Source organism: Alosa pseudoharengus, unplaced genomic scaffold, assembly GCF_046254945.1.
Source record: "Alosa pseudoharengus isolate Yale_2024_CS ecotype anadromous, Long Island Sound unplaced genomic scaffold, YU_APseudo_1.1 YU_APseudo_1.1_scf_9, whole genome shotgun sequence".
Lineage (NCBI taxonomy): Eukaryota > Metazoa > Chordata > Actinopteri > Clupeiformes > Clupeidae > Alosa > Alosa pseudoharengus.
The window spans coordinates 17,792,421-17,815,842 of record NW_027468881.1 but is presented as its reverse complement, the minus strand read 5'-3'; the positions used below and the strand labels follow the sequence as shown (position 1 = coordinate 17,815,842).

Genomic DNA, 23,422 nt, shown 5'->3' with positions numbered 1-23,422 from the left:
GTTCATACCATTACACTGAGGCACTTTGGGTTTTGCCCTTGTAAGGTGATCGGCATCATCATGAGCACAAGTGTATTAATATCTTCCTGACTCCTTGGCTCATTTGCGCTTTTGTCAGGACACTTCAGCATTCACACGAATGGGTCACATGCGGTTGAGTGTGTTTTGAAATGTATTTTTAGCGCTGTTGCGCAGTTGCCTGGGCTGGTGTACAGCATTACATTCACCAGCATGGGCTTAGCTCAGACAAACAATAAATGACATGCTTATATATCCCATGTGCAGTAAATAGTGATCGATACTGTGTATTAAAAAAGCCCAACCCCATTCACTTTATCTTTGCTCTCTGTTCTCAGAGCTTTGCGTCTGAGATGAACAATCTGGTGGCCCTGCATGAGCTCTACAAGTACATCAACAAGTACTACGACCAGGTAAGTGTCTGCCTCGACTACGTTCACTCTGCCCGGACCTCCTCCCTGACTCTCCGCATATCCGAACACCGAGCTCTTAAACTCAACGTAGAGAGAGAGAGAGAGAGAGAGAGAGAGAGAGAGAGAGAGAGAGAGAGAGAGAGAGAGAGAGAGAGAGAGAGAGAGAGAGAGAGAGAGAGAGAGAGAGAGAGAGAGAGAGAGAGAGAGAGAGAGAGAGAGAGAGAGAGAGAGAGAGAAGAGAGAGAGAGAGAGAGAGAGAGAGAGAAGAGAGAGAGAGAGAGAGAGAGAGAGAGAGAGAGAGAGAGAGAGAGAGAGAGAGAGAGAGAGAGAGAGAGAGAGAGAGAGAGAGAGAGAGAGAGAGAGAGAGAGAGAGAGAGAGAGAGAGAGAGAGAGAGAGAGAGAGAGAGAGAGAGAGAGAGAGAGAGAGAGAGAGAGAGAGAGAGAGATATATCCTACATGCACGGAAGCACGTTCAGATTTATGTGCTAGTCTCGCCGTTCTCATCTTTCACAATGTGGGAAGCACCTCATGAATATTCCATAAAAAGGTTCCCGCAGGAGCCTGGATGCGTCCTGAAGGGCCGTCTACTGATGTTTTATGTTTTGCGTGGCTAAGAAAAGAAAAGCCTTCATTAACTAAGGTGCTGACCAAGGCAGTTAGAATGAAACAGGGAGGGGGTAAGAAGAGCCATGGGCTGTCTTGGTTCAGTATTGAATTCCTCTCTGTCAGGATGTGATGTGTATCAAATATTTTACTCTGTTATATCGCATTGTATTGTTTTTTTTTCATGCCACATCTATCTTTTGTAAACTTTGCATTGTATTACAACATCAAAGAAAGGCAACAGACAATTGAAACCCTATTTAAAAAAGTCCTACACAATCATAATGCACCTGACTTTGTTTGAAAGAGACAAAGACGTGCTGACAGAACCAGCATGATCCCTGAAACCTCAGCACCAGTAAAAACGCTGCTCTTGTGGTTTGTGCAGATCATCATGTCGCTGGAGGAGGATGCAGCCGGACAGAAGATGCAGTTGGCCTACCGGCTCCAGCAGGTCGCTGCACTAGTGGAGAACAAAGTCACTGACCTGTGACCACCCAGATGACCTTTGAACCTTGACTCTTAAACGTAAACACTCTTGTGTCTGAACTGACTGAGTGTTGGACCCGGGGTAGGACCGGGATGGTAAAGTCTGACCAATGAACTGCCTGTCGAGCAAAAAAAATCCAATCAACGGGTGAAAGCCAGCAGTTGAACCAAAACCAAAACTCCAAGATTCTCTCCACTTCCTGCCCAGACACGTGAGGAGCCTCTCAGCTCCAGGATCTGTTCGGAGCAATGAGAGGGAAGGAAAAGGGAAAGACGTGCAAATACTGGGAATAGCTAAATGACATGGACAAGACATGGGAGCTGTACTGGAAGGACAAGTACAATCCCACAGAGATGCTCTGTGCTACTCTATCAATGAGTGTGTCTTTGCTTTGTGTTGCTTCATTTAAAGTGTGTGTTTTTTATTATCAGGAGAGTATGTATGTGTAAGGTGAGCTTGGCTAATTCTTCCATAAATTAATATATTGGATAAATTAATAGTAAGGGTGGGGTGGGGGAGGGGTTAAGTATTTATTTGTGGTTGAATGCTCCTTTATAAGCTCAAATAATGTGTTGCAGCTTAGTCAGGCTGGAGCACGGCTACTGATATCATGTGAGGTGCCAATGGCAAATGGTGTTAAAGCATATATGCCATATAGAGCCAGTATCTTACATTTTAAAAATGAATCACTTTTTAAACTATTTCCATATCATCTGATGTGAAAGTTTGGTCTTTCCATTGCAATTGTACAGAATTGTCTGAAAAGCCAGCACGGTTTCCCAATGTACTTAAGATAGAGGTAAATTCACTTACCTTTGGAGATATTCAGACTTAAGAGTTGCCTCCGGAGTCTGACTTATCAAAAACACCTCTAACCAGTCATCGCCATGGTTATTGAGCGCAAGTGCCAAAACAAGTGTTGTTTCCTCATATAGATCACAGACTTTAAAAAAAAATACTAACAGGAAGGGTGTTTGTGTGGATGTATTTGTGTTTGTGTGTGCGTGTGTCAGGATCCATTAGAATAGCATTTCATTGTCGAAAGGGGACATAGCACTTGTGGGACCATAGGAAAAAGACTACTGAAGGAAGATCCTTGCTATTACTCTGACTGAGCATTAGAATAATGCTGTACACTTCTGTCCGTAAAGCACCATCTCCAATGTGTTGCTCTGTATTTCTCAATCAAAAGGACTCCCAAAGCACATTGGCCTTAGAAAAACATTTAAAATAACAAAGCACAGAGGAATAGCAATAATTGTTTAGCAAAGAAATAGGGAGACCCAAGTGAGCATATGGACTATTTGGGCTTTGAGTGTTAATTGAATTGGGCATATCCAGGTGTCACTGGAGAGAAGGTTCTAATAGACCAGTGGTGATCTTATCAACTGATGTTCATCACAGTGATGATTTGATTTTTTCTTTTCTTTTTTTCCATGAAAGCCAGCAATGTGACTGGACATGAAGCAGAGCTGACACTGAACACTAACTTATTTCCTGTAAATAGGTCTTATTTATACATAACCAAAATGTGCCTTCTTTTTAACATTTTTAACGACTACCAAGTAAAAGTGTAAAAGCTTGACGTTTGCCAAATGGGTAGAGAAAACAAACGCAACATGAGGAAATGAGGAAATAAGGCAGAGGCGCCTGCCATTTCTTCTTTCCTTTTTGGCTGCATTTGTGAAGTGGAAGGCAAGAGCTGTCTGACACGACATGCTTCTCCAAGGGTCCCTCGACGTCTGGATTTAAAGGTGTTGATGAGGCATCTGGTCGAGGCATCTGCCTCCTGATTACAGCTTCATTTCCAACCCGTCTCAGTATTGTTTCAGTGTTCACTGTATTCACACAAATGGAGCTGTCCGTGTCTCCAAATGCTTTTTTTCAGGATCACAGTTCAACTTGGTTCTTGTTCTAGGTGGTGGTGATGATACTAGTGTATAGAGATTATTTTAGTATTCATCATTGAATTGTAAACTTTTTTTTTTTTTTACCTTTAGCACTTTTGTGTTTACATTTTTGGTAATCCTACCCCATTATATACATATATCTATACAACTTTTTGATGGTGTATGTGACTTGAGTGATCTTAAGGCCCCAATGGCCTGTATTGGTGTAACCTCTGTGTAAGTAGGCCAACAGGAACATGAATTTGCTGGTCAAGGCTCACTTTTACATAGGAACTGGACAGATGGCACAAGGTAAAAGTGCTGTGAGCTCCACAAAGCCTTGTGTGTTTCGCTATCCAACTTGTTGTGTATTTGCCTGTGTATTTTGGCACAGCTATATTGTTCAGTTCAGGACGTTTTATCCTGACTTTACAGCGCAGTTCATTGCATAAGGAACTGGCCTTCAGACTTGTGGCACAGCAATCTTGTGGGAAACGCATCGCTTGTGTGTGCTTCTGTTTGTTCAGCCGTTTAAAATCGATGTCTAGCTCCTTTGGTGTAGTCTTAATTACTGTAATGTAGCATAGCAAGTGCATGCCTGTGATTTGATTGACTCATTGGCTTCAATAGCTGTTGTGTTTCTGAGCGCATGATGCTTGTGTCTCACAAGTTTTGCTGAGAGTGCGTTTGTATGGGTGTGTGTGTGTGTGATGTATGTTAAAAACCTCTTGTGCATGATGGTGAAGCTTTTGGCAAACCTGTTTACTGATGAATATGTCTGAACAATACTATGTGCTCAGCAATGAATACCTTCTTTTAAGGCATCCTGTATCCTTGATATTCATCCTGCAACCTGCACAGTTCTTTGAAGTTTAATATTCAATATATCTGCCCTAATGGACATTTTATTATTATTATTATTCTGTAACATTTACAAGTGAAGTAACCTAAACCTCTTGCCAAATATTCACATTTGACAAGGGAAAGGTCTGAAATGTAAGGGGATTTCATAAAGTAAGCAGAACTAAAGGAAAAGTGAGACCATAGTCTTGTTTTACTCTTTTGTATTTTCATTGTGTATAGTTTGCTAACAATTATGTATATGTGCCTGTAAATATTGTCCAGAGAAACATTTTTTTTTCTTCTCAGATAGATTTACTCTCAGTTAAAGAGACATTGGGAGCCAAAATGAAGAAATGAAATGAAATGGAAATTTGTATGGGGAAAATAAAGATATAATTTTAAGCAGTGCCTCCTTTGCTTAATTTTCGTTGTTTTTGGTTATTAATTTATTGTTACTGTCCTAATCATATTATCTAGCCTAATGCGCTGCCCACTGGCTTAGTCCTGTGTCCCGGCAACAGTGTGGCCCTTTAGTCTCCACTATCAGGCAACAGCTTGTATTAATTTAAAAGCTGGGTCTGATTAATATTCTGTAAGCCATGTCAGTGCACAGAATTCCCTCACTGAATGAATGTTGCATTCCACCACCTCAGCGCTACAGCACTGCAATCGGGATAGTCCTGTGCTGTGCGCATCAGCAGAGCGCATGCGCAAGCAGTGAAACCAGCTACGGTGCGTGGTGACAGCTGCACTGATGATATCGATGAACGGTGAGAGCTTTTATAATTTCTCCATAAATGTTGTCAACTTTTAAAATGTACATATGGGAGTGTGTACGTGTTGTAATTAATGCATTGTGTTGTGACATGAAGAGATAGCCCCATATGCTTTAGGTTTGTGAATTCTGCTCGTTAGTCTGGCATTTTGATGTATACGCTAGCTAGCCAGCTACCGTTAACCTCGGCACTCCTCATTCAGACAAGACATTTACCCAGAGGGCATAACATGTTTTTATGGAATCGATCGTGCTTCCACTGTCATTCCGTCTGTGTGTATATAAATATATTTTCATGTCATGACATTCTTATTTCGACCGCCGAGAGCAACCTTCAGCAACTGTCCATGCGTGTTATTGTAGCTAACGTTAGTACTGTGCTCATAACAGCAGTAAGCCTGGTGGGCTAGCTAGGTGGTTAGCAGTAAGGGGGTCGCCGCAACTAGCATCGCTAACATATACTCTTGATTCATGACAGTCTCCAGCGGTAACAACAATCCGCATAGTACTCCAGGCAAGAAGCACAAAAAGAAAAGCAAGAAGCATCGCAAAGGAACTGGTGAGGATATTCCCCGAATCGATCTTGGGTGAGTGATCTGGTCTCATTTCTACATCCAAAACACCAGTGCGTCCAACAGAGCGTGTTCCAGATTTTGCGGCTGCGATTCTGTCTCAGAGTGGGCTAAAAATACATAAGGCCGCCGATGGACTCACTTCTCCAGATAAGCACATTGACTCATGTCTTCCCCTCCCTCTGGTGCCTATTTTAACGTCACCCTTGTAAACCTGAACAATGCACATTGCGCACATGTCCCAATTGTCAGTCAAAGCAGAGAGTTGCGGCACCACAGTTACATAATGGTGTTACTGTTTTAAAATTCATAACAAGCGGGACAGTTTCACCTTGCATGACGTTGGGCTCTGAGGTTTATTTTGTTCACACTGATCACCTTTGTTCACCATAGCATAAAGGAGTTGTTGTCCTAAAATCCTTGACTGAGTAATCTGGAGGAGCTCATTGTTGCTGTTATTTTTATCCAGTCATATTCTTTCAGTGCATTGAAACGGTTCATGTATTAAACAAAAGATATGATTTGTACTAGTGAAATGTCATGCCTCATGATAGTGGGTGAACATTTCCTTCAGGCTCAATTCCCCTTCTCTTCCCTTACACGTGGCTTGTGTGTGTCTGGCTGGGGTCATAATACAGTTATTGTGATGAATGAATGCTTACTTTGTTGTCTGTGCCCTTTTGGAAGGCTTTAAGATCAGGAGGTGTCAAACTCACCATCAATAGCTATCATAGTGTTACTTGCCATACTTTGTTATAGGTAATACATCAGTTATAAATGTCTACCTAGTAACTGCTGGAATGTTTTTGTAGTAATACATTCTTTCATTTGTAACAATCATGTATGAAAATTACATCCTATTAATATTCAGTGTTAATAAATGCCATGTTTTCTTACTCCAGGCCCCCATTGCCCACTGCAGATGAATTGTGTCACATCCTAACGATCCACACGCCCTCCACTCCCCCGAAAACTCCCCCCACCCCTCCGCTCACCCTGTTCCCGAACCCCCCTGACCTGCAGCCCACCGCCCCACTGCCCCAGTCCCTGCCCATCTCCATCCCCAGCTCCAGTCCCATCTCGGCCTCTCCGCCTGCCTCCGTGCCTGGCTCTGACCCTGCACCACCCTCCCCCACCAGCCTCGCTTCGCCTCTATCCACCCCGGTCACCCCCTCCGTGAGCCTTCCGCCGGTGCTGTCCACCACCCCACCTACCTCACAGACCCTCTCCGGCCGGAGTGAGACCCCCCCTCCGCAGACCCTCAGTCCCCCGCCACCGGACTTCACCCCCCCTCCCGCTGAGCTGCTGGGATCAGATGATGAGGAGCAGGAGAACCCAACAGATTACTGCAAGGGTGCGTCACTGCTAGTCTCAGGGCAGAGGTGCAGAATGATTGATGCCAAGTGATAAATATAGCACAACAGACGTCAAAACAAGCACAGCACAATATGACATATTATTTTGTGAGCGTTATATTTTTATTGTATCTATTTCTATATGATATGTTGGTTTTATTTTAAAACAATATTGTGCCGTCGATGCCGTCGATGCATCACCTTGTGTATAGTTTGGCAGAATCCACTGTGAGCAGAAAGCGTCTTCCTAGCTCTTAAGAAATCATTCGTTCATGCCTCATGACAACAAGCATGTTCATAGTTTCAAGGTCTGTTCCGTGACTGTCAGCCTGGGTGTTTTGTTCTTTCGAAACATCTCGGATGATTATTTTATCTTCTTTACATATTTTATTATTTTTAACATAGCGATGGTAGTGCAGTGGTTAAGGAGCTGGGTTATCATGCAGTAGCCAGAAAGTTGTGGGTTCAATTCCCGGCTTCCACCATTGTGCTCCCTTGTAATATAGTTGACATATGTATGTCACTTTGGACAACAGTGCCTGCTGAATGAATAAATGTAAATGTTAACATGTGATTATGCCTAGCTGACTGTTGATCCCTGTATATATGTTTGCCAGTATCCCTGTATTGACATCTTAAGAGAGAACTTAATGAGATGAATGAATAGCTGTGCCAAACTGACTGCTGTAATCAACTCTGTGTCTGGAGGAATGTCTTGCACTGAGTACCATTTATATTGTAGGAGGATACTACCCAGTGAAGATTGGAGACTTGTTTAATGGCAGATACCACGTTGTGAGGAAACTAGGATGGGGGCACTTCTCTACAGTGTGGCTTTGCTGGGACCTTCAGTGAGTACTGAAAGAATGTGTGTGTGCGCTCGCGTCTCTGAAGCAATGCACAGTTATATGATCACTTGTTTATGTCGGCCTCAGATGAAACATGATGTTGAGAGAAGATAGCACAGTTAGCTACTATGCTATCGGTGCAGTGCCTGTGAGTTCTGTGTGTGAGAGAGAGTATGAGCATGTGTTTGTGTGTAAAGAAAGAGTATGAGAGATTAATTTTAAAAACTGCCCAGTGATTCTTCAGCCATATTGTTGTAAACCTAGAGTGTTCTTAAAAGTGTATAGAGGTTGTTTCCCCACACCCACTCATGGCAAACAGCCACCACCATGCTGAGACCATTTCTCTTTCCCTCTCTCTCTCCCTCACATACTCTCCCTTTCTCTCTCTCTCTTTCTCTCTCTCCTCTCTCTCTCTCTTTCTCTCTTTCTTTCTCCGCTTTAGGAGGAAACGTTTTGTGGCGCTCAAGGTGGTGAAGAGTGCCCAGCACTACACAGAGACAGCCCTGGATGAAATAAAGCTGCTGAAATGCGTGAGTGCAGCCTTCAAGACCATCATGAAATGCATCAGGCAAATAGTGTTGAAAAACTGCTTGCCCAAACAAGCAAGAAAAGACTATTCAACTATCTAGTAATATCTGTATTCATATCTGTTTAGCATTTTGCTGCATTGTGTTGTGTTCTAGTTGTCATGATAATAATAATGTAATGCACTCTGTTTGTATTTGAAATATGTGTATTTCTACCAACTTTCCTGTTTGCATCAGGTTCGTGACAGTGACCCTACAGACCCAAAGCGACAGACTATTGTACAGCTCATTGATGACTTCAAAATATCCGGCGTTAACGGTGTTCGTATCCTTGCTCAAGCAGTTTAACTGCAGGAGGTAGCCTGAAAAATCCAGACCCTGGTAATCTAGAAAGATTAAGGGTCTGGCCACGAACAATGTAATGGCCCAACTCGAGGCGGCAACAAACATGCATTTAAAAATCTCACTGCATGCAATTGGATAACACTAGACCATGTTTACTCTGAATTATTTTGGACTTCGACGCAATCGGATAACACTACGACCAATGTGTACTGTCATCCAACGTTGCAGCGCTGTCTTCATCAGTTTAGCTGGTTCCCCAGAATGTTGGGGTAAAAGTAACGTGCATCATTGCTCATTGCCAGAGTGTCTCACAGAGACAATTCCATTGTGCTCTTGTGAGAACTCTGGATTTCCAGGGTACATAGGAGGGGTAACTGAATGAAAATTGAAAGTATGACTTTGAATGGAAGACATATTGTGGAAGTGTTTCCTAAACTCTGAACTTTTAAAGATGTTTGCATGGTGCTCGAGGTGCTCGGCCATCAGCTGCTGAAGTACATCATCAAGTCCAACTACATGGGCCTGCCGATGGTCTGTGTCAAGAGCATCCTCAAACAGGTAGGTCATGGTCTCTAGACCCACTATAGATTTGTACTCGCTATGTTCAAACGAAACCAGTGTAGTGTAGGGGACAAGGATTAAAGTTCTCCGTCATAGGACGGATTTCCGTCAATTTGATTTTAGAAATGTCATATTTGAGATCGATGCAGATCCGATGAGAAAATAGGAGGGGGGGGGGGGGGGGACTGTCACCTTTGCTTTTCCTTTTTTAAGGCAACTACAAATATTAGGTAAATGTTTAAAGACCTAATAGTGTTCTTGAGAACTTTCTGTGTCTCAATCCGTGACCGCTCAAGTCCTATACGGCCTACGTCAGCCATGAGTTTCGCTTTGAATGTTGTAGCTACACACTTGTCTCGGGCGTTTGCTTAAAAAAAAGAACACGTATGGAAGACTATAACGGTCTAAAAGTTGGATTATAGTGACACAATCGAGACAGCTGATGAGGTTGGCCAATCCGTTTAACTTTTTTGGATATGATATTGTGAGCTCTATGTGCGAATTCGGAGGCTGTGTTCTTTCCGTGCATCAATGTAGACACTTACTATCGCGAACTCTTGTCAGGGGAGGTCATTCATTTTGGGTGTCACCTATGACTTGAACAGATAGCCTGCTATGCCACCCGATGTAGGCTACTATTATTGTTACAGTTTTTAATCAATGCAACTAACATGATGTGTAAAGCGATATAACAATATAAACCGTAGCCTATGCAATGTATTATCCCGTCTGTTATGACATACAACAATGTTTTTCACAATTTGCGACGGAAGGTTTTGACTGAGCGTGTCGAGTAAGGGGGTCAGTCGTGTTTGTGACGCACAGACGGCATTGTAGCCTATTTTGCTTAGGCCTCACTTTTAACGACAATAGGTTGTGAGTGTATGTTGACAAAAAATAACCATACAATTAAAATAGTCAACTTAAAACTTTGCTATAAAATATTATTAATTTATAGCACAAAACCATAACCAGTGGGCCTACCAGAACCTCGCATATTAAGGTCATTATTTGTGTGCGTCTATTTGGCAAGGCCACTAGCTGTCATGGATGCGTTGTTGCTAAAGGAAGGCAGGTGTCAAAAGTTAAAAAATAAATGCAGATGGGCAGCTGTTGGAAACGGGGGAGAACTAACAAGCCATGGTGTAAAGAAATTAAAGTGCCAGGAGTTTGCTTTTGCGCGGTTCGCTGCAAGAAAATTGTTTATGGATGCAATAGGAAAACGTTTTAGCACGCCACCAATCAGAAGACCGCCATAAGGTTAACGTTCGTGCACTTCAGGACATCTTCCCTACCTGGTGCAACTAGCCACCACGACAGAGGTAGGCTACGTTTATCTATGGCTGACCGTTTTTACGTTTAGAAAGTAGGCTACGCATGTTCTTTCATAGCGCAACACGACCTGTCCTTAACCATATCGCAACCTCTTGTCAACCTTATACAATCTGTTGCTGAAAACAAAAGCGCCGTCTCCAGATTGTCGTTACAAATGAGCAGACCTCCTGCATGAGCACACACAGTATTGCTGCTCATTGGAAAACTGAGTTGTCTGTAAAACTCAAAATTACCATGTTATCATTAAATGCGGATGAGGCAACAAATGGAAATATGAACAATATCTAGAATGTTCTGATTTGTTACTTTGATGAGGAAATGGGAAGTCTTGCAAACTTGATTTTATAGATTTTACTTGGTGTTGAATTGCATATTAACAAGAAAAAAATCTCCCCTTTAAACACTTTTGGCCTGAAGTAATTAAATAAGAGTGTGTTAAAGCCTTTCTACAATATTGCTGCAGTAGAAAAGAACAGCAATGGCTAATCAGCAATGGTCAGGGATGGTACTAAAATATATTTTTGTTCATCAGGAAAACTCAATCTCAATCAAGAACACTCTCAATTCGCCTTATTCACATGGCGGCCATTGGCGGCTAAAACGAGGCTACAGGGTACACAAACCATAGGATTGTTATGTTCTATGCATTCACCTGTAGGTGGCATTAATTATATAGTAAGTGTACCCTGTAGGCCGCTGTGTGAATAAGGTGAATACTCCCTTTACTTTGCTGTTTGCATCTTTTTGTACATTAAAAACCAATAGGTCGCGACCGCAAAAGGGGTGCTATCTCTATAGGTAGATATGAACAACGTATGACTTATGGCCTGAAAAAAGTTCAGTCAAACGATTTTTTTTCACTTTAATCCCTGAGGGGACTTCAATCAGTTTATCTAAGACTTAGGGCAAGTGGCTGCAGCGTCCATATCGAATCCGACCCGTGGCCATGTCCGGATCCCTCCGCATCTCTCTCCTATTTGTTTCCTGTCACTCTTCACTGTCCTATCTAAATAAAGGCAAAAGTTCAAAGATACTTTAAAAAATATTTGGAATGTGGAGCTAATCCTGTTTACCCAGTCCCTTATTACAGAGACTACAGAGACATATTAATTATGCAGTCTGATACATCATTACATCGTTCTGACGTTCTGAGTTTGAATTCAGTTATGCTTGTTAGATGAATCACTCCTGTGTCAGCATAAGCTATGTAAGTGCCGAAGCTGCTGAAGTCTCATTTCGGATGTGCAAATTCTCACAGTGTAACTGATCCTTAGATCTCATATCTCATTAATCTCTCTCTCTCTCTCTCTCTCTCTCTCTCTTTCTCTTTCTCTCTCTCTCTCTGTCTCTCGATCAGGTTCTTCAAGGTCTGGACTACCTACACACCAAATGCAAGATCATCCACACAGACATCAAGCCAGAGAACATCCTGCTGGATGTGAACGAGGTGTACATCCGGCGCCTGGCTGCCGAGGCCACAATATGGCAGCAGTCTGGAGCCCCGCCCCCGTCAGGCTCCTCTGGTAATCCCCGCCCTCCAGTGACATGCTTGCATTTCAGTGTGTTGCTGCTTGTCAGGCCCAGGACACACCCCCAGTTAGTTAGCATCAATGACATGCCAGGAAGTATCTGCCTAGGGAGTGTGACATTTTTATACGGGAATGAATGAATGAATGAATGAATGGTGCACTCACTGTATGCTCTTTATTAGTTTATGTTCTTATAAATTGGGCCAAAGAGTCTTAAGTTAATGGAATGCATAATCATTGACACAGTGTAAGAATTTGAATTTATGATCATCAGATCTCCAGCTCAGTAGAATGCAGACACTGCAATGGTATTTGGAAGTGTTGCTCTAAAATATGTCAGGTTTGTAACACTGCGTTATTACATGCGACACAAGCAAGCTAAGTGGAATGCTTGACCTTCTTTTTGGCAATCGGAACAATCTTTAGTGCTGATCACTTCCCTTAGTCCAATAAGGGAGTTTAGCCAAATGACTAGTTAGATGGCTTTAGTGCTGATCACTTCCCTTAGTCCAATAAGGGAGTTTAGCCAAATGACTAGTTAGATGACTTTATTGAGGCAGAGCAAATGTAGTGGCTTAAAGGCCCAATTGGAATTCCACCCTAAAGGTTATTAATGGAATGTGTCTGGATGTTTATTTGCATGTTGTGTATCTCTCTCTCTCCTCTGTCTTTCCCACTCTCTGTATCTGTCTCTCTGTCTCTCTGTCTCTCTCTCTCTCTCTCTCTCTCTCTCACTCTCTCACTGTCATTGTTCTCTGTCATTGGTGTCAATTCTAGTCACCCCCATTTCCTCTCAGTCTCTATTTGTTTCTAACTTTGTCCTGTTTTTTTCTTTTCTGTTTTTTTTTTTTTCTTTTCTTATGTTTCCCTTTCTTTCTCTCTGTGATCATTGTGGTTTATCTATCCCTTCCTTTCCCCCCTTCTGTTTCTGATGGCAGTTAGCTCCGCCCCAAGGGAAAATCAGGTATGTCCAGAGCCGTGCCTGTTTTTTTCCAAAAAAAGTCAAAAAGACCACTGGGGAGGGTGTAGTGTCATGGTGTGAACACTTATGCACATCTTGGTGCTAAAGTAGGTCCAGTCAGCATGATGCATGTGACCCTATGATGCGCACTGATTGAGGAAAACAAAACCTTTGTCCCGCTACATGATAACATGTAGCGTTCATTGTGTAGACAGACCAGAAGCTACTTCATGAATTACACAATCAGCTCAATGCTAATGCTAACATCCGCCACTGGTGTGTCTACTGTTAACATGGTTAATCCTATCAATATCGGTATCATACTGTCTTGTGAGGTTTTTACATTCTTTTTTTACGTTTATGTTCCCTCAGCTCTGAAAGAAACTCGAAGTGCAAACAGTTGTGTTTCTTTTGGAGTCTAAAGTGAAAATGGCTTTGGCATAATAGTGTTACGTGTAGATATAGCATAGATTTGTTCAGACAGATCTCAAATGGAAGAAAGATGCCGATGTTGACTTTTTGTTTTCCTTAATCGGTGGATGTAATGGACCTTTCTCAAGATGTTGCGTTTGGTTTGCTCACTGCACTAATATAAGTAAAGAACTGTTTAGAATGCCTCAGTATGGTAGACTTTGCTGTGGTGATGTGGTGGGTTTTTCAGCATTTAAAATCACCAGTCTACTGTATGCATCTGATGTTTGTATGGATGGAATAGTAAGAGGAATATGGAGACTGTTTCTAAGAGAACCTTTTGTTTGTGGATGTCATGAGAGAAACTCAGATTATGTTTGTTGTAAGTTTAACACAGTAACTTTTAACGTAAAGTTTCATTCAGCAAAAAAATCAAACAAACAAGTAAGCAACAAAACAAAATGTCTAAGAAAATGCTGAATGATTATTACGTAATTCTCAAGTGACCCGTATGAGACACATATATAGTTTACTGAAATGGCATAGAATCCAAAGCTTTATGTAGAATGAACTTGAATGAATTTGAATTCAGACTAAAGAAAGCTATTACTCGACTCGTACAACTGCATGATGTGCACAGTGTGATCTTTCACCCCCAATAGCTCTGCAATGCAGTGTCATACCCAAAGCAATTCATCTGCCTGACTCCATTTTACCAAATGCCACTGTAATCAAGCACATACTCTGCTGCTAAGACATGGCCCCCACATCAACCTTGGAAGCTGTTTAAATTTTCATATGCTCCGTTTCTATCAGTTCCATTTCACTAACAGTTTGCTTCTGAGGACTGAGGTATTAATATTTCCTAATTAGCGCAAAGACGTGCGGCTGAAACACATACCCTGTGAGAGCCTTCAACACACGCTTTCTCACTCCACCAACTTAACACCACTCTTTGAGTGTGTGTGAGTGTGAGTGTGTGTGTGTGTGTGTGTGAGAGAGAGAGAGAGAGATGCGAAGCACAGCCTGCTCCTTAAAGTCACTCAACAAACTTCAGCTTTTTTGTGACTGTCAGTGTTTTGAAATGTTAGCCCTAAGAGAACAGACGTTTTGCTGTCACAGTGTGTGTCTTTATTTCCTCACTTTCTTTCCTCACTTTTCACTTTCTTCCTTGTCGGTGAGAAGAACTCCACACGTTTCTATTTTCCAGCACAAAGCATAGTCAGTCTAGTTCAGCGAGTACTTAGGTCATCTTTCTGCATGGAACTGGCATCAGTACCTCAAAATAGTCATTTCTGACTGGTCCTGTTCAGTAGGTGTTTAGTGAAATGTCAGGGCGCAGTGCCCCTTTGCACTACTAACATCCCTAAAGGCCACTCGCCCCAGCATCCTTGTGGTCTGGAGTGTAGAAGCAGCGTTCCCCCACTGAAATATCAGCAGTGTCATCCGCTGACACCACTGGTAACCCCGTGATATAAACCCACAGCAGCTGCTGATCGATGGCCCTCCTGCAGAGCTACGACCTGCAGTGGTGCACCAGTACAGATTGGCAGCTCCTGACATTTCAGCAACACAGCTTTATTCAAGGCAGAAAACAAAGCACAGGGAAGGCACATATTTTGCACTCATTGTTTGTGCTCTGTAGGAATGAAGAGTTGAAATGGACTATATATCACGGAAGGCTGTTTCAGCCAGCACATTTATTTTTGGTGGAGCGTCGTCAGCGGCATCTTCTGCTATTTTCTGCTCCTTTCGTGTTCACTCCGGCACTAAACATCTTGTTTATGCCCAACAGGGCAACTCTTTATTCGATTTGACACACGCATAAATCCTTCAGCTTTTTAACTCATTCACTAGGTGTAACACCTATCCGGGTCCCTGTAAACAGGTACACTAAAACAATGCAGGTGATGGTCAATCGGAAATGTTTGTGCTGGCTGAAAAGTCTTCCAGGAAGTGCAGGGCATATGAACAATTGAAATTGAAAAGACTGGCTTGGCTCTATGTGATGCTATGAGAGATATTTTGTATTTTGGCTGCAGTATTGGTGGTGCTGCAGAAGCTGCTATATATTCAGACATTAATGTGTTGCAGTTTATTGTGTCACTGCCCTACAGGCGCAGACATCATTTCTGAAGGTGTCAAATCTAAGAGCTTTACTTGTTATAATGTCTGCACTTTCTCAGACACAGATATATTCCAACGCCCTCGTTGCTTATTTGTGTAGATATATAGTTGTAGCACATTAGAGTTGAGCATAGTACATTTGAACCCTCCCTGCTATAAAGCTGTAAGCTGTAAACTGTAACACCCCCCTCCCCATTCCACCCCCGCCTCCCCGTCCACTACACCCTCGTCATCAGGGTCCGCTCACGTTCAGCCGCACACATGTCGCCACGGGACTCGAATCGGTCGCCTCAGCGACACTGGCCTTCAGTGGAGCTGCTTTCTCAGTAGTCCACCCCCACCCACCCATATGGGCAGCTGAGTGGTGGCCTGAAATAGCCTCCCCCAGCAGGAAATGGTGAGGCGGTGTCAGATGTCGACTGTCCAGGGCCCTGTACAGTACTGAGGCCACATGGCTGTAGATTGCTGTGTCAGACCACTGCTCATCCAAATAGGACAACAGCAGACAGTTTTTTTCTGACATGCGGCAGCGTTATATTCAGAGAGGGGGCTTCTCTGGGGTGGCTGCAATCTTTGGTCTTTTTTTGGGGGGGGGGGGTTAGTCACTATACGCACATGAATCCTTTGGATACTCACACACCTCGGGTGAACACTTTTTCATTATTTCATAATTGATGGGTGGGAGTTGAATTTACCACATTAACATTATCTATAACGTATCATTCTACTCATTTAAATATAGGCTAATTTATTTGAAATCATCTCAAATGTGTTGTTCAGAACTCACTTAATAACAATCCAACATCCTCAATAATGATCAATGTATGGTGTTGTTATTGACAATAAATGTCAGTAACAACACCAATAATAATAATAATGATAATAGTAGATTATAATAACACCAATAATAATGATGATAATGGTAATAATGGTGGTGATAATAAGAATAATCATAAGAATAATAAATATATTGAGTTAAGTGACCGTTAGCCACTGACCGTTAGTTTCCACTGACGGTGGTCTCCTGCCTGCCCCTTGTTGCCGGTGTGTGTAGATGGGGAAGATCTCCAAGAACAAGAAGAAGAAGCTGAAGCGGAAGGCCAAGCGGCAGCAGCGTCTGCTGGAGGAGCGGCTCCAGGACCTGCAGCGATTGGAGGAGCTGGACGGCGAGCCGGCCGCCGGGACAACAGGCAGCCAGGCCAGGGCCCTGTGGAGGCTGCAGGAGGATGACGAGGAGGAGGCCGAGGGCTTCCCGCCAGGTGAGACACGGAGGTCAGAGGGCAGGCAGGCACGCCTGAGGAAGGAGCCGCCGGTAAAAGGTGTGTGTGGCTTTTTCTTTTTCTCTCTAGTAGGTGGGTTGCTATATGCATGCATGTACTATAGACCCCTTTACATGTTTACAAACATCAGTTAAGGTCCACTTCAGGCCTACACAAAAATGAAATAAATACAAATGGATATAAATGTCATCATGCTTATCCACTGATTGATGTTTGGGGAAATGTATAACTTATGGAGGCATGTAGAGCATTCATGACAATATTGAAACCGAGCTGAAAATACTGAAATGGAAACCGAGCTGAAAACAGACCCATAAAGAAAGCACCCTTAGCACCAAGGATGAGTTTGGAGGCGCAAAAGGTCCTGACTGATTCCCTCTCCTGTCCCTCGGCAGGTCGATCTGTGTTCAACGGAAACGGGAACCTGCGGACCCACGGCAGTAAGGGCAGCCCTGAGTCGGGCTCCTCGTGGCTGGAGGATGGCTGTAATGGTCACAGCGGCGGTGGCGGGCCCATGCGCTTCTCCAGCCCCGGCTCGGGCCTGTCCGGCATGTCTAGCTCGGTGCTCTCGACCACCTCCGAGTCGGCCATGTCCACGCTGTCCGGCTACTCCACAGGCAGAGATAGCCAGCGCTCGGCCCTCTCCTCCAACTGTGAGTGGTACCATTACACTGTGTCCTAACAGGATGCGACGCAAGTGAGCGTTACAGGGAGGCAACACCGGGCACGTAACTGAAGTGTTCTGTTTGTGTTGCGTCTGCTGCAACAGTTAGCTTCCACATCATTCAATGGAACTGGCTACACCAGACGTGATGGCGGCGCGTACATTAAAAAAAAATTAGACCAGTCTTCTAAAACTATTTTTACACTCTGTGAATGGAGCGCTTCAGTTGTGGACCTGATGTAGCCCGAGAGACAAAATATTTTTTTTTTCAATTGGGATGCGCAATGTGACACAGTGCTGGGCAATGGAATTTTTAGCAAAACCTTTGTCAGTGGCCCCATTTCTATGTTCTTTCTGTTGCTCACGTTGTTCTGCTATTTTGAACGAGAAATATCACGCAATAGACTGGCATATTTAACGGATTCAGTGTGGACAGAGAATTCAGTGCTAAGCGACAGTTAGGATGCACTGTTTCACTCAAGTCGTTCAGTTCCATTTTTATTACATTCTATTTATTCAGTTAAAACTTATGTGATCCTCAGGATGATATCCTTGTGTGTATACAAATGTTGGCATGAAGTCTTGATGAATGTGATGTTGTATGTGTATGAATGTGATGTTGTATGTGTATGAATGTGATGTTGTATGTCTATGTATGTATGTATGTATTATGTACATATTTACAATGCCATATTTATCATATTTAAATACAAAATGTTATCTTTGATGAATTGTGCTTATAAGAAGTGCATATGCAGTACTACTTAGTGTATCTATCATAGTGGATGCAGCGTTGCTGATATCAGTGTTATGTAATGGCATTGCAGTTACAGTATATGAGCGCTAGCTGTCTTTATGATGGTTTTAGCTGTCAGAGTCATTGTTGTGGGGCATTTCCTGTGATTTGACTACTTGACTGAGACTAGTGGCATTGGGGTGACTGGTGTGTGTTGTGTTTGTTATGTGGTTAGCGTACAGCGCTGCAGACTTCCTGGTGAACCCACTGGAACCACAAAACGCAGACAAAATCCACATCAAGATTGCAGACCTGGGCAACGCCTGCTGGGTGGTGAGTGTCCCCAGATATCCAGCCAGAACTGGGAACAAACCTGTCGACTACAGTAGATGTAGTGGATGTCTCCTAATTGATGAGACATTTTTTCTTACAACCCCAAAACAGAAAAAGTTGGGACGTTGTGTAAAATGTGAATAAAAACAGAATGTAATAATCTGCAAATCTCTTAAACTCATATGTAGTTGCAAAAAGGACACAGACAACATATCAAATGTTGAAAATGACAAATTTGACTATTTCATGGGAAATATATGTTAATTTTGAAATTGATACCAGCAACTTGTTTCAAAAAAAGTTGGGACAGGGGAAACAAAATGCTGGAAAAGTTGTATAATGATAAAGAAAACAAAAGAAGGAATGTTTCACAACTAAACTAAAACTAAGAGCACCCCAGAGAGGCAGGGTCTCTTAGAAGTAAAGATGTAGGAGTATTCATCTACAGAACATAATATTATCTAAACATTCAGAGAATCCAGAGGAATCTTAGCAAACAAGGGAAAGAGCTGAAAGACTAATTGGATGGCCATGGTCTTTTGGACCTCAGATGGCACTGCATCAACACCAGACCTGTTTCCAGACCAGTCATTGTATGGGCTCAAGAAAACCTCTGATAACGATTGTCTATGTCCACAGTTCAAAAACTGCAGCCAAAATTTATAACAGCCAAAATTGTATTGAGACATGATACAGAAAATACCACCATCTTATCTGGGCCTAAAATGGACTGAGGTAGCATGGAAAAAGTCCTGTGGTTAGACCAATCAAAATGTGCCATTCTTTTTGGAAATCATGGACTCATCTGGGCTAAAGAGGAGAGGGCCTATCCAAGTATCCAACCTATCAAACTTGTTTTAGTACTCAGTTCGAAACCAACATCTATGATGGTGTGGAGGAGCATTAGTGCCTACAGCATGCATGCAACATTTGGCAAAGCACAATCAATTCTGAATTATGTATACAGGTTTTGGGCAACATATACTGCCATCCAGGCAATGTCTTTTCCTGGGAAGACCTTGAATATTTCAGGAAAACATTGGCAAAAATAATTCTGCAAATTTAAATATTTCTCCATAGAGCAGGGGTCTCAAACTCCCAGCCCGCGGGCCCAATTCCGGCCCGCGACGTATGTCAAAATAATAATGTAATCCGGCCCTTGAGGGTATTTTTGATTGCGACAAACAACGATACTGATTAAAATAGACGATAGATCCAAGTACGGTGACAAATCCCATTTGTACTCTCCTCCACTATGTGCTAGACATCCAGAGCTTGATTCAAACCCAAAATCGCTGCACAAAGTTTTCAGGAAATGCTTGTATTACACGCGAGAAACACGAAGACGTGCATTTGTAATGACGCGGAAGCAATGCAGGCCATAGTTTTGCACAAATTGAAGCATAAATAGGCCTACACCAAATGTTGAAAAACGTTCACGTGTGATGAAAGCCTAGGCTACCTAAGACATGTTATTCACCTATTCTGATTCTGAAGGAGAATATCCTTTTGGAGATTATGATCGATCGTCTATTGACAGTGATAATCACGGTGCTTCTGTGAATGGAGGTGCGTCTTTGTGTGTATACGACAGTGTCCACTAAGCATACCATGCTTATTTCGACCCTCTGCCCAACATAGCTTGGAGGTTGCAGTGGTAATCGTGATGATAGTGTCCATAATGGACGTGGTACAGACAGCAGGGCTAGTAGAAATAGGGCTCTGAAGAACTACAAAGTCACCCGCGATAGGAACTGATTTGACCAGGATACTTTATTGTAGGCCTTGTGGTTATAGGCTAGGCTAGTAATAATTTACTATTGTTAGTATACAGTGATGGCCAAAATTGTTGGCACCCATGCTAAAGTTGACTGAAAAGAGGAATATAAAATCATCTTTTGGAAATTGATCTTAATGCCTTAAGTGTAAATATGAGGAAATATCTAACCTTTAAGGACACCAATTTTCTTAGTGAATGAATAATGTATCATAAATAAATAAATGTTCTTCCTTAAAATACAGGGGTCATAAGTATTGCCACCCCTATGTTAAATTCCCATAGAGACAGGCAGATTTTTATTTTTAAAGGCCAGTTATTTTATGGATCCAGAATACTGTGCATCCTGTTCAATTGCATTGAGCTCAATGAGCATCAAACCAGCTAATAGGCTAACTGAAATAACATGAATGGATCCATGAAATAACTGGCCTTTAAAAATAAAAATCTGCCTGTCTCTATGGGAATGTAACATAGGGGTGGCAATACTTATGACCCCTGTATTTTAAGGAAGAACATTTATTTATTTATGATACATTATTCATTCACTAAGAAAATTGGTGTCCTTAAAGGTTAGATATTTCCTCATTTTTCACTTAAGGCATTAAGATCAATTTCCAAAAGATGATTTTATATTCCTCTTTTCAGTCAACTTTAGCATGGGTGCCAACACTTTTGGCCATCACTGTACATCTTAGGTGTTTTCTTGTTAATTTGTTATGTGGGTAATATGACAAAAAAAGTAAACCTGCCCAAATATGTTCATCCAGTATTTACTGAAAGGTGCATAATCTGAGGTGCTTGCCATCCAGTGGCAAATTAGATGGGTAAATTTACTCCCTTCATAAACTTCTGTTTATACTCAAAGATTTTTACATTTACAATAGGACTTTATCTCTGACCACTTTCAAGCCATGGCTTTTTGAAATTTTGATATAAAAATCCAATGGTATTGCTTTCTTAAACCTGACGCCTAGTTTGTCAGGTTTTATCATTTGTATTAATATTTACTTTATCATTATTTCATTTATAAGCTAAGGTTGCTAGCACAGGTGTCTAAAATAGATAAAAAGACTTACACTTTCTGTTTGTAGTTTTGTGTTTGAAAATACAGTATTTGAAAAAAACATTGCATTTTAGGAAATAGCCATTGTTTTTTTGTATTATTCTTTAACACTGACGTGGCCCTCCAATCAGATGACATTGGCAGAAGTGGCCCCCCCGCTCATTTGAGTTTGAGACCCCTGCCATAGAGGAAGAGTCCAGGTGCTAAAATGGCCTGTCTGCAATCCAGATTTGTCAAATTGGGTGCATAATAGAATGACTAACATGACTAAGAATACCCCATACTGTTGAGCAACTGAAATCATATATTGGGTAGTAATGGGACAATATTTCATTCTCAAAACTCTAGCAAATGGTCTCTAAAAATATATAGGATTTTGTTAAATGAAGAGGTGAAGCAGCATGGTGGTAAACATGCTCCTGTCCCAACTTTATTTGAAACATCCAATTCAAAATCAACATATATTTTCCATGAAATAGTCCAAATTTTCATTTTCAAGATTTGATATGTCCTTTTTGCTGCTAAATATAGACTTGTAGATCATCACATTCTGTCTTTATTTGCATTTTACACAACTTGCCAACTTTTTCTGTTTTGGGGTTGTATTTACAATTTAGTAATTTAATCATTAGTCAGCAGCAGTCACTCAGCATAAGAGCTTATTCCCTGTTAGCCTTGTCATTGATCTCTCAAAATTACCGTACATTTAAATAAATTGGGCATTTAGACGGCTAATGTAATGTGTGATTTTCCTAGAATCCTAGTCCCTAATGATTTGTTCCTCTCTTTCTCTCTCCATCAGCACAAGCACTTCACAGAGGACATTCAGACGCGCCAGTACCGAGCCCTAGAGGTACTCATAGGGGCCGAGTACGGCACCCCGGCAGACATCTGGAGCACAGCCTGCATGGTGAGGGAAAACAAACACACACACACACACACACACACACACACTACACAGCACACACACACACACACACACACACACACACACACACACACACATGCACACACACATGCACACACATACACACACACACATGCACACACAGCTCCACAACCTTCACCCATCACCCCTCTCCTCCCCTAAATTGAGTTGCATAGCATATTCTTTCAGCGTTCCTCAAAGACTCAATTTCTCAATTTGTGATGGCAGGGCAGGTGTTAGGCATACTATTGCTTTACTAGGCTATTGATTACACACTGTGCAGTAGGCCTATGCTTGGCCTATGAGCTCCATTGTATTGACAAATTCTACTTGTATTGTGACAACTGACCTGCTGTGTTAGCGCTCCATCAGTAAGTAGCACTGAGTAAAGCTTGGAGATGGACCTATTAGAAATAACGAAATTTCAAACCAAGAACTTAATATCCTGGGGACAAGCCCTCTTGAGTTACATCTGGATTGAACAGGAATCAAATTTAAAAGTAAGCTACAGTTAAATTTATCCTGCATAATTAGCTTAGTCGATATACTGTAGCCTACAAGCAGCTATAACATTAGGATAAGGTCCTAGCACTATTCTAACATTATCTTAGGTAGGCCTATCCATGGATGTTTACAAGCTTGCAAATAATTTAATTGAGGAGTACCAGAGTTAACTTGAATGCAACAGTTTTGAACAGATTTGCGCAGCATGGTCATGATGCTAATCGGATTTAATAGCATTTTAGCCTCGTCTTCAAAACATAGAAAAATAAAAACAATTCCTGCACGATAGCATTTTAATTGGTGAGCACGCAGTGGAGGGGCGCGTCCAGAGAGAGAGAGAGAAAGGGAGAACGGGGCAGAGGCTGCATTAGCCATGGGTGCGCATAGCAGCGCGAGGGCGTGCAATTAAACAGGACTTCACTGAATTTAAATAGGACAAGAAAAAAAAAAAAAGTCTTGGTGTGGCGGTCAATCTTGAATTTGTGGCGGTGCTCCACAAATAAGTCAATGTGTGGGAAACACTGTTTTTCTT

General features: G+C 42.1%; 2 protein-coding genes across 5 annotated transcripts in view; both read left to right on the top strand.

Annotated features, from left to right (window-relative positions):
- Positions 1–2,032, top strand: part of plxnb3 (plexin B3) — a 62,570-nt gene extending 60,538 nt beyond the window's left edge. For all 3 annotated transcript variants that reach the window (XM_076277021.1, XM_076277020.1, XM_076277022.1), the window contains exons 35-36: positions 357–431; positions 1,423–2,032. In XM_076277021.1, coding sequence (XP_076133136.1) covers positions 357–431; positions 1,423–1,527 — 180 coding nt within the window. In that variant the 3' untranslated portion in view covers positions 1,528–2,032. The remainder of the gene's footprint in view (positions 1–356; positions 432–1,422) is intronic.
- Positions 2,033–4,990: 2,958 nt separating this feature from the next.
- srpk3 (SRSF protein kinase 3) overlaps positions 4,991–23,422 on the top strand; it is a 21,271-nt gene continuing 2,839 nt past the window's right edge. The window contains exons 1-13 of one of the 2 annotated variants that reach the window (XM_076276594.1): positions 4,991–5,026; positions 5,510–5,618; positions 6,506–6,957; positions 7,701–7,809; positions 8,249–8,336; positions 8,571–8,658; positions 9,130–9,236; positions 11,932–12,097; positions 13,042–13,067; positions 16,657–16,861; positions 17,278–17,535; positions 18,518–18,615; positions 22,261–22,368. In XM_076276594.1, the coding sequence (XP_076132709.1) occupies positions 5,011–5,026; positions 5,510–5,618; positions 6,506–6,957; positions 7,701–7,809; positions 8,249–8,336; positions 8,571–8,658; positions 9,130–9,236; positions 11,932–12,097; positions 13,042–13,067; positions 16,657–16,861; positions 17,278–17,535; positions 18,518–18,615; positions 22,261–22,368 (1,830 nt within the window). In that variant the 5' untranslated portion in view covers positions 4,991–5,010. Of the gene's footprint in view, positions 5,027–5,509; positions 5,619–6,505; positions 6,958–7,700; positions 7,810–8,248; positions 8,337–8,570; positions 8,659–9,129; positions 9,237–11,931; positions 12,098–13,041; positions 13,068–16,656; positions 16,922–17,277; positions 17,536–18,517; positions 18,616–22,260; positions 22,369–23,422 lie in introns of both variants that reach the window. The other variant, XM_076276593.1, reaches the window with a different exon arrangement.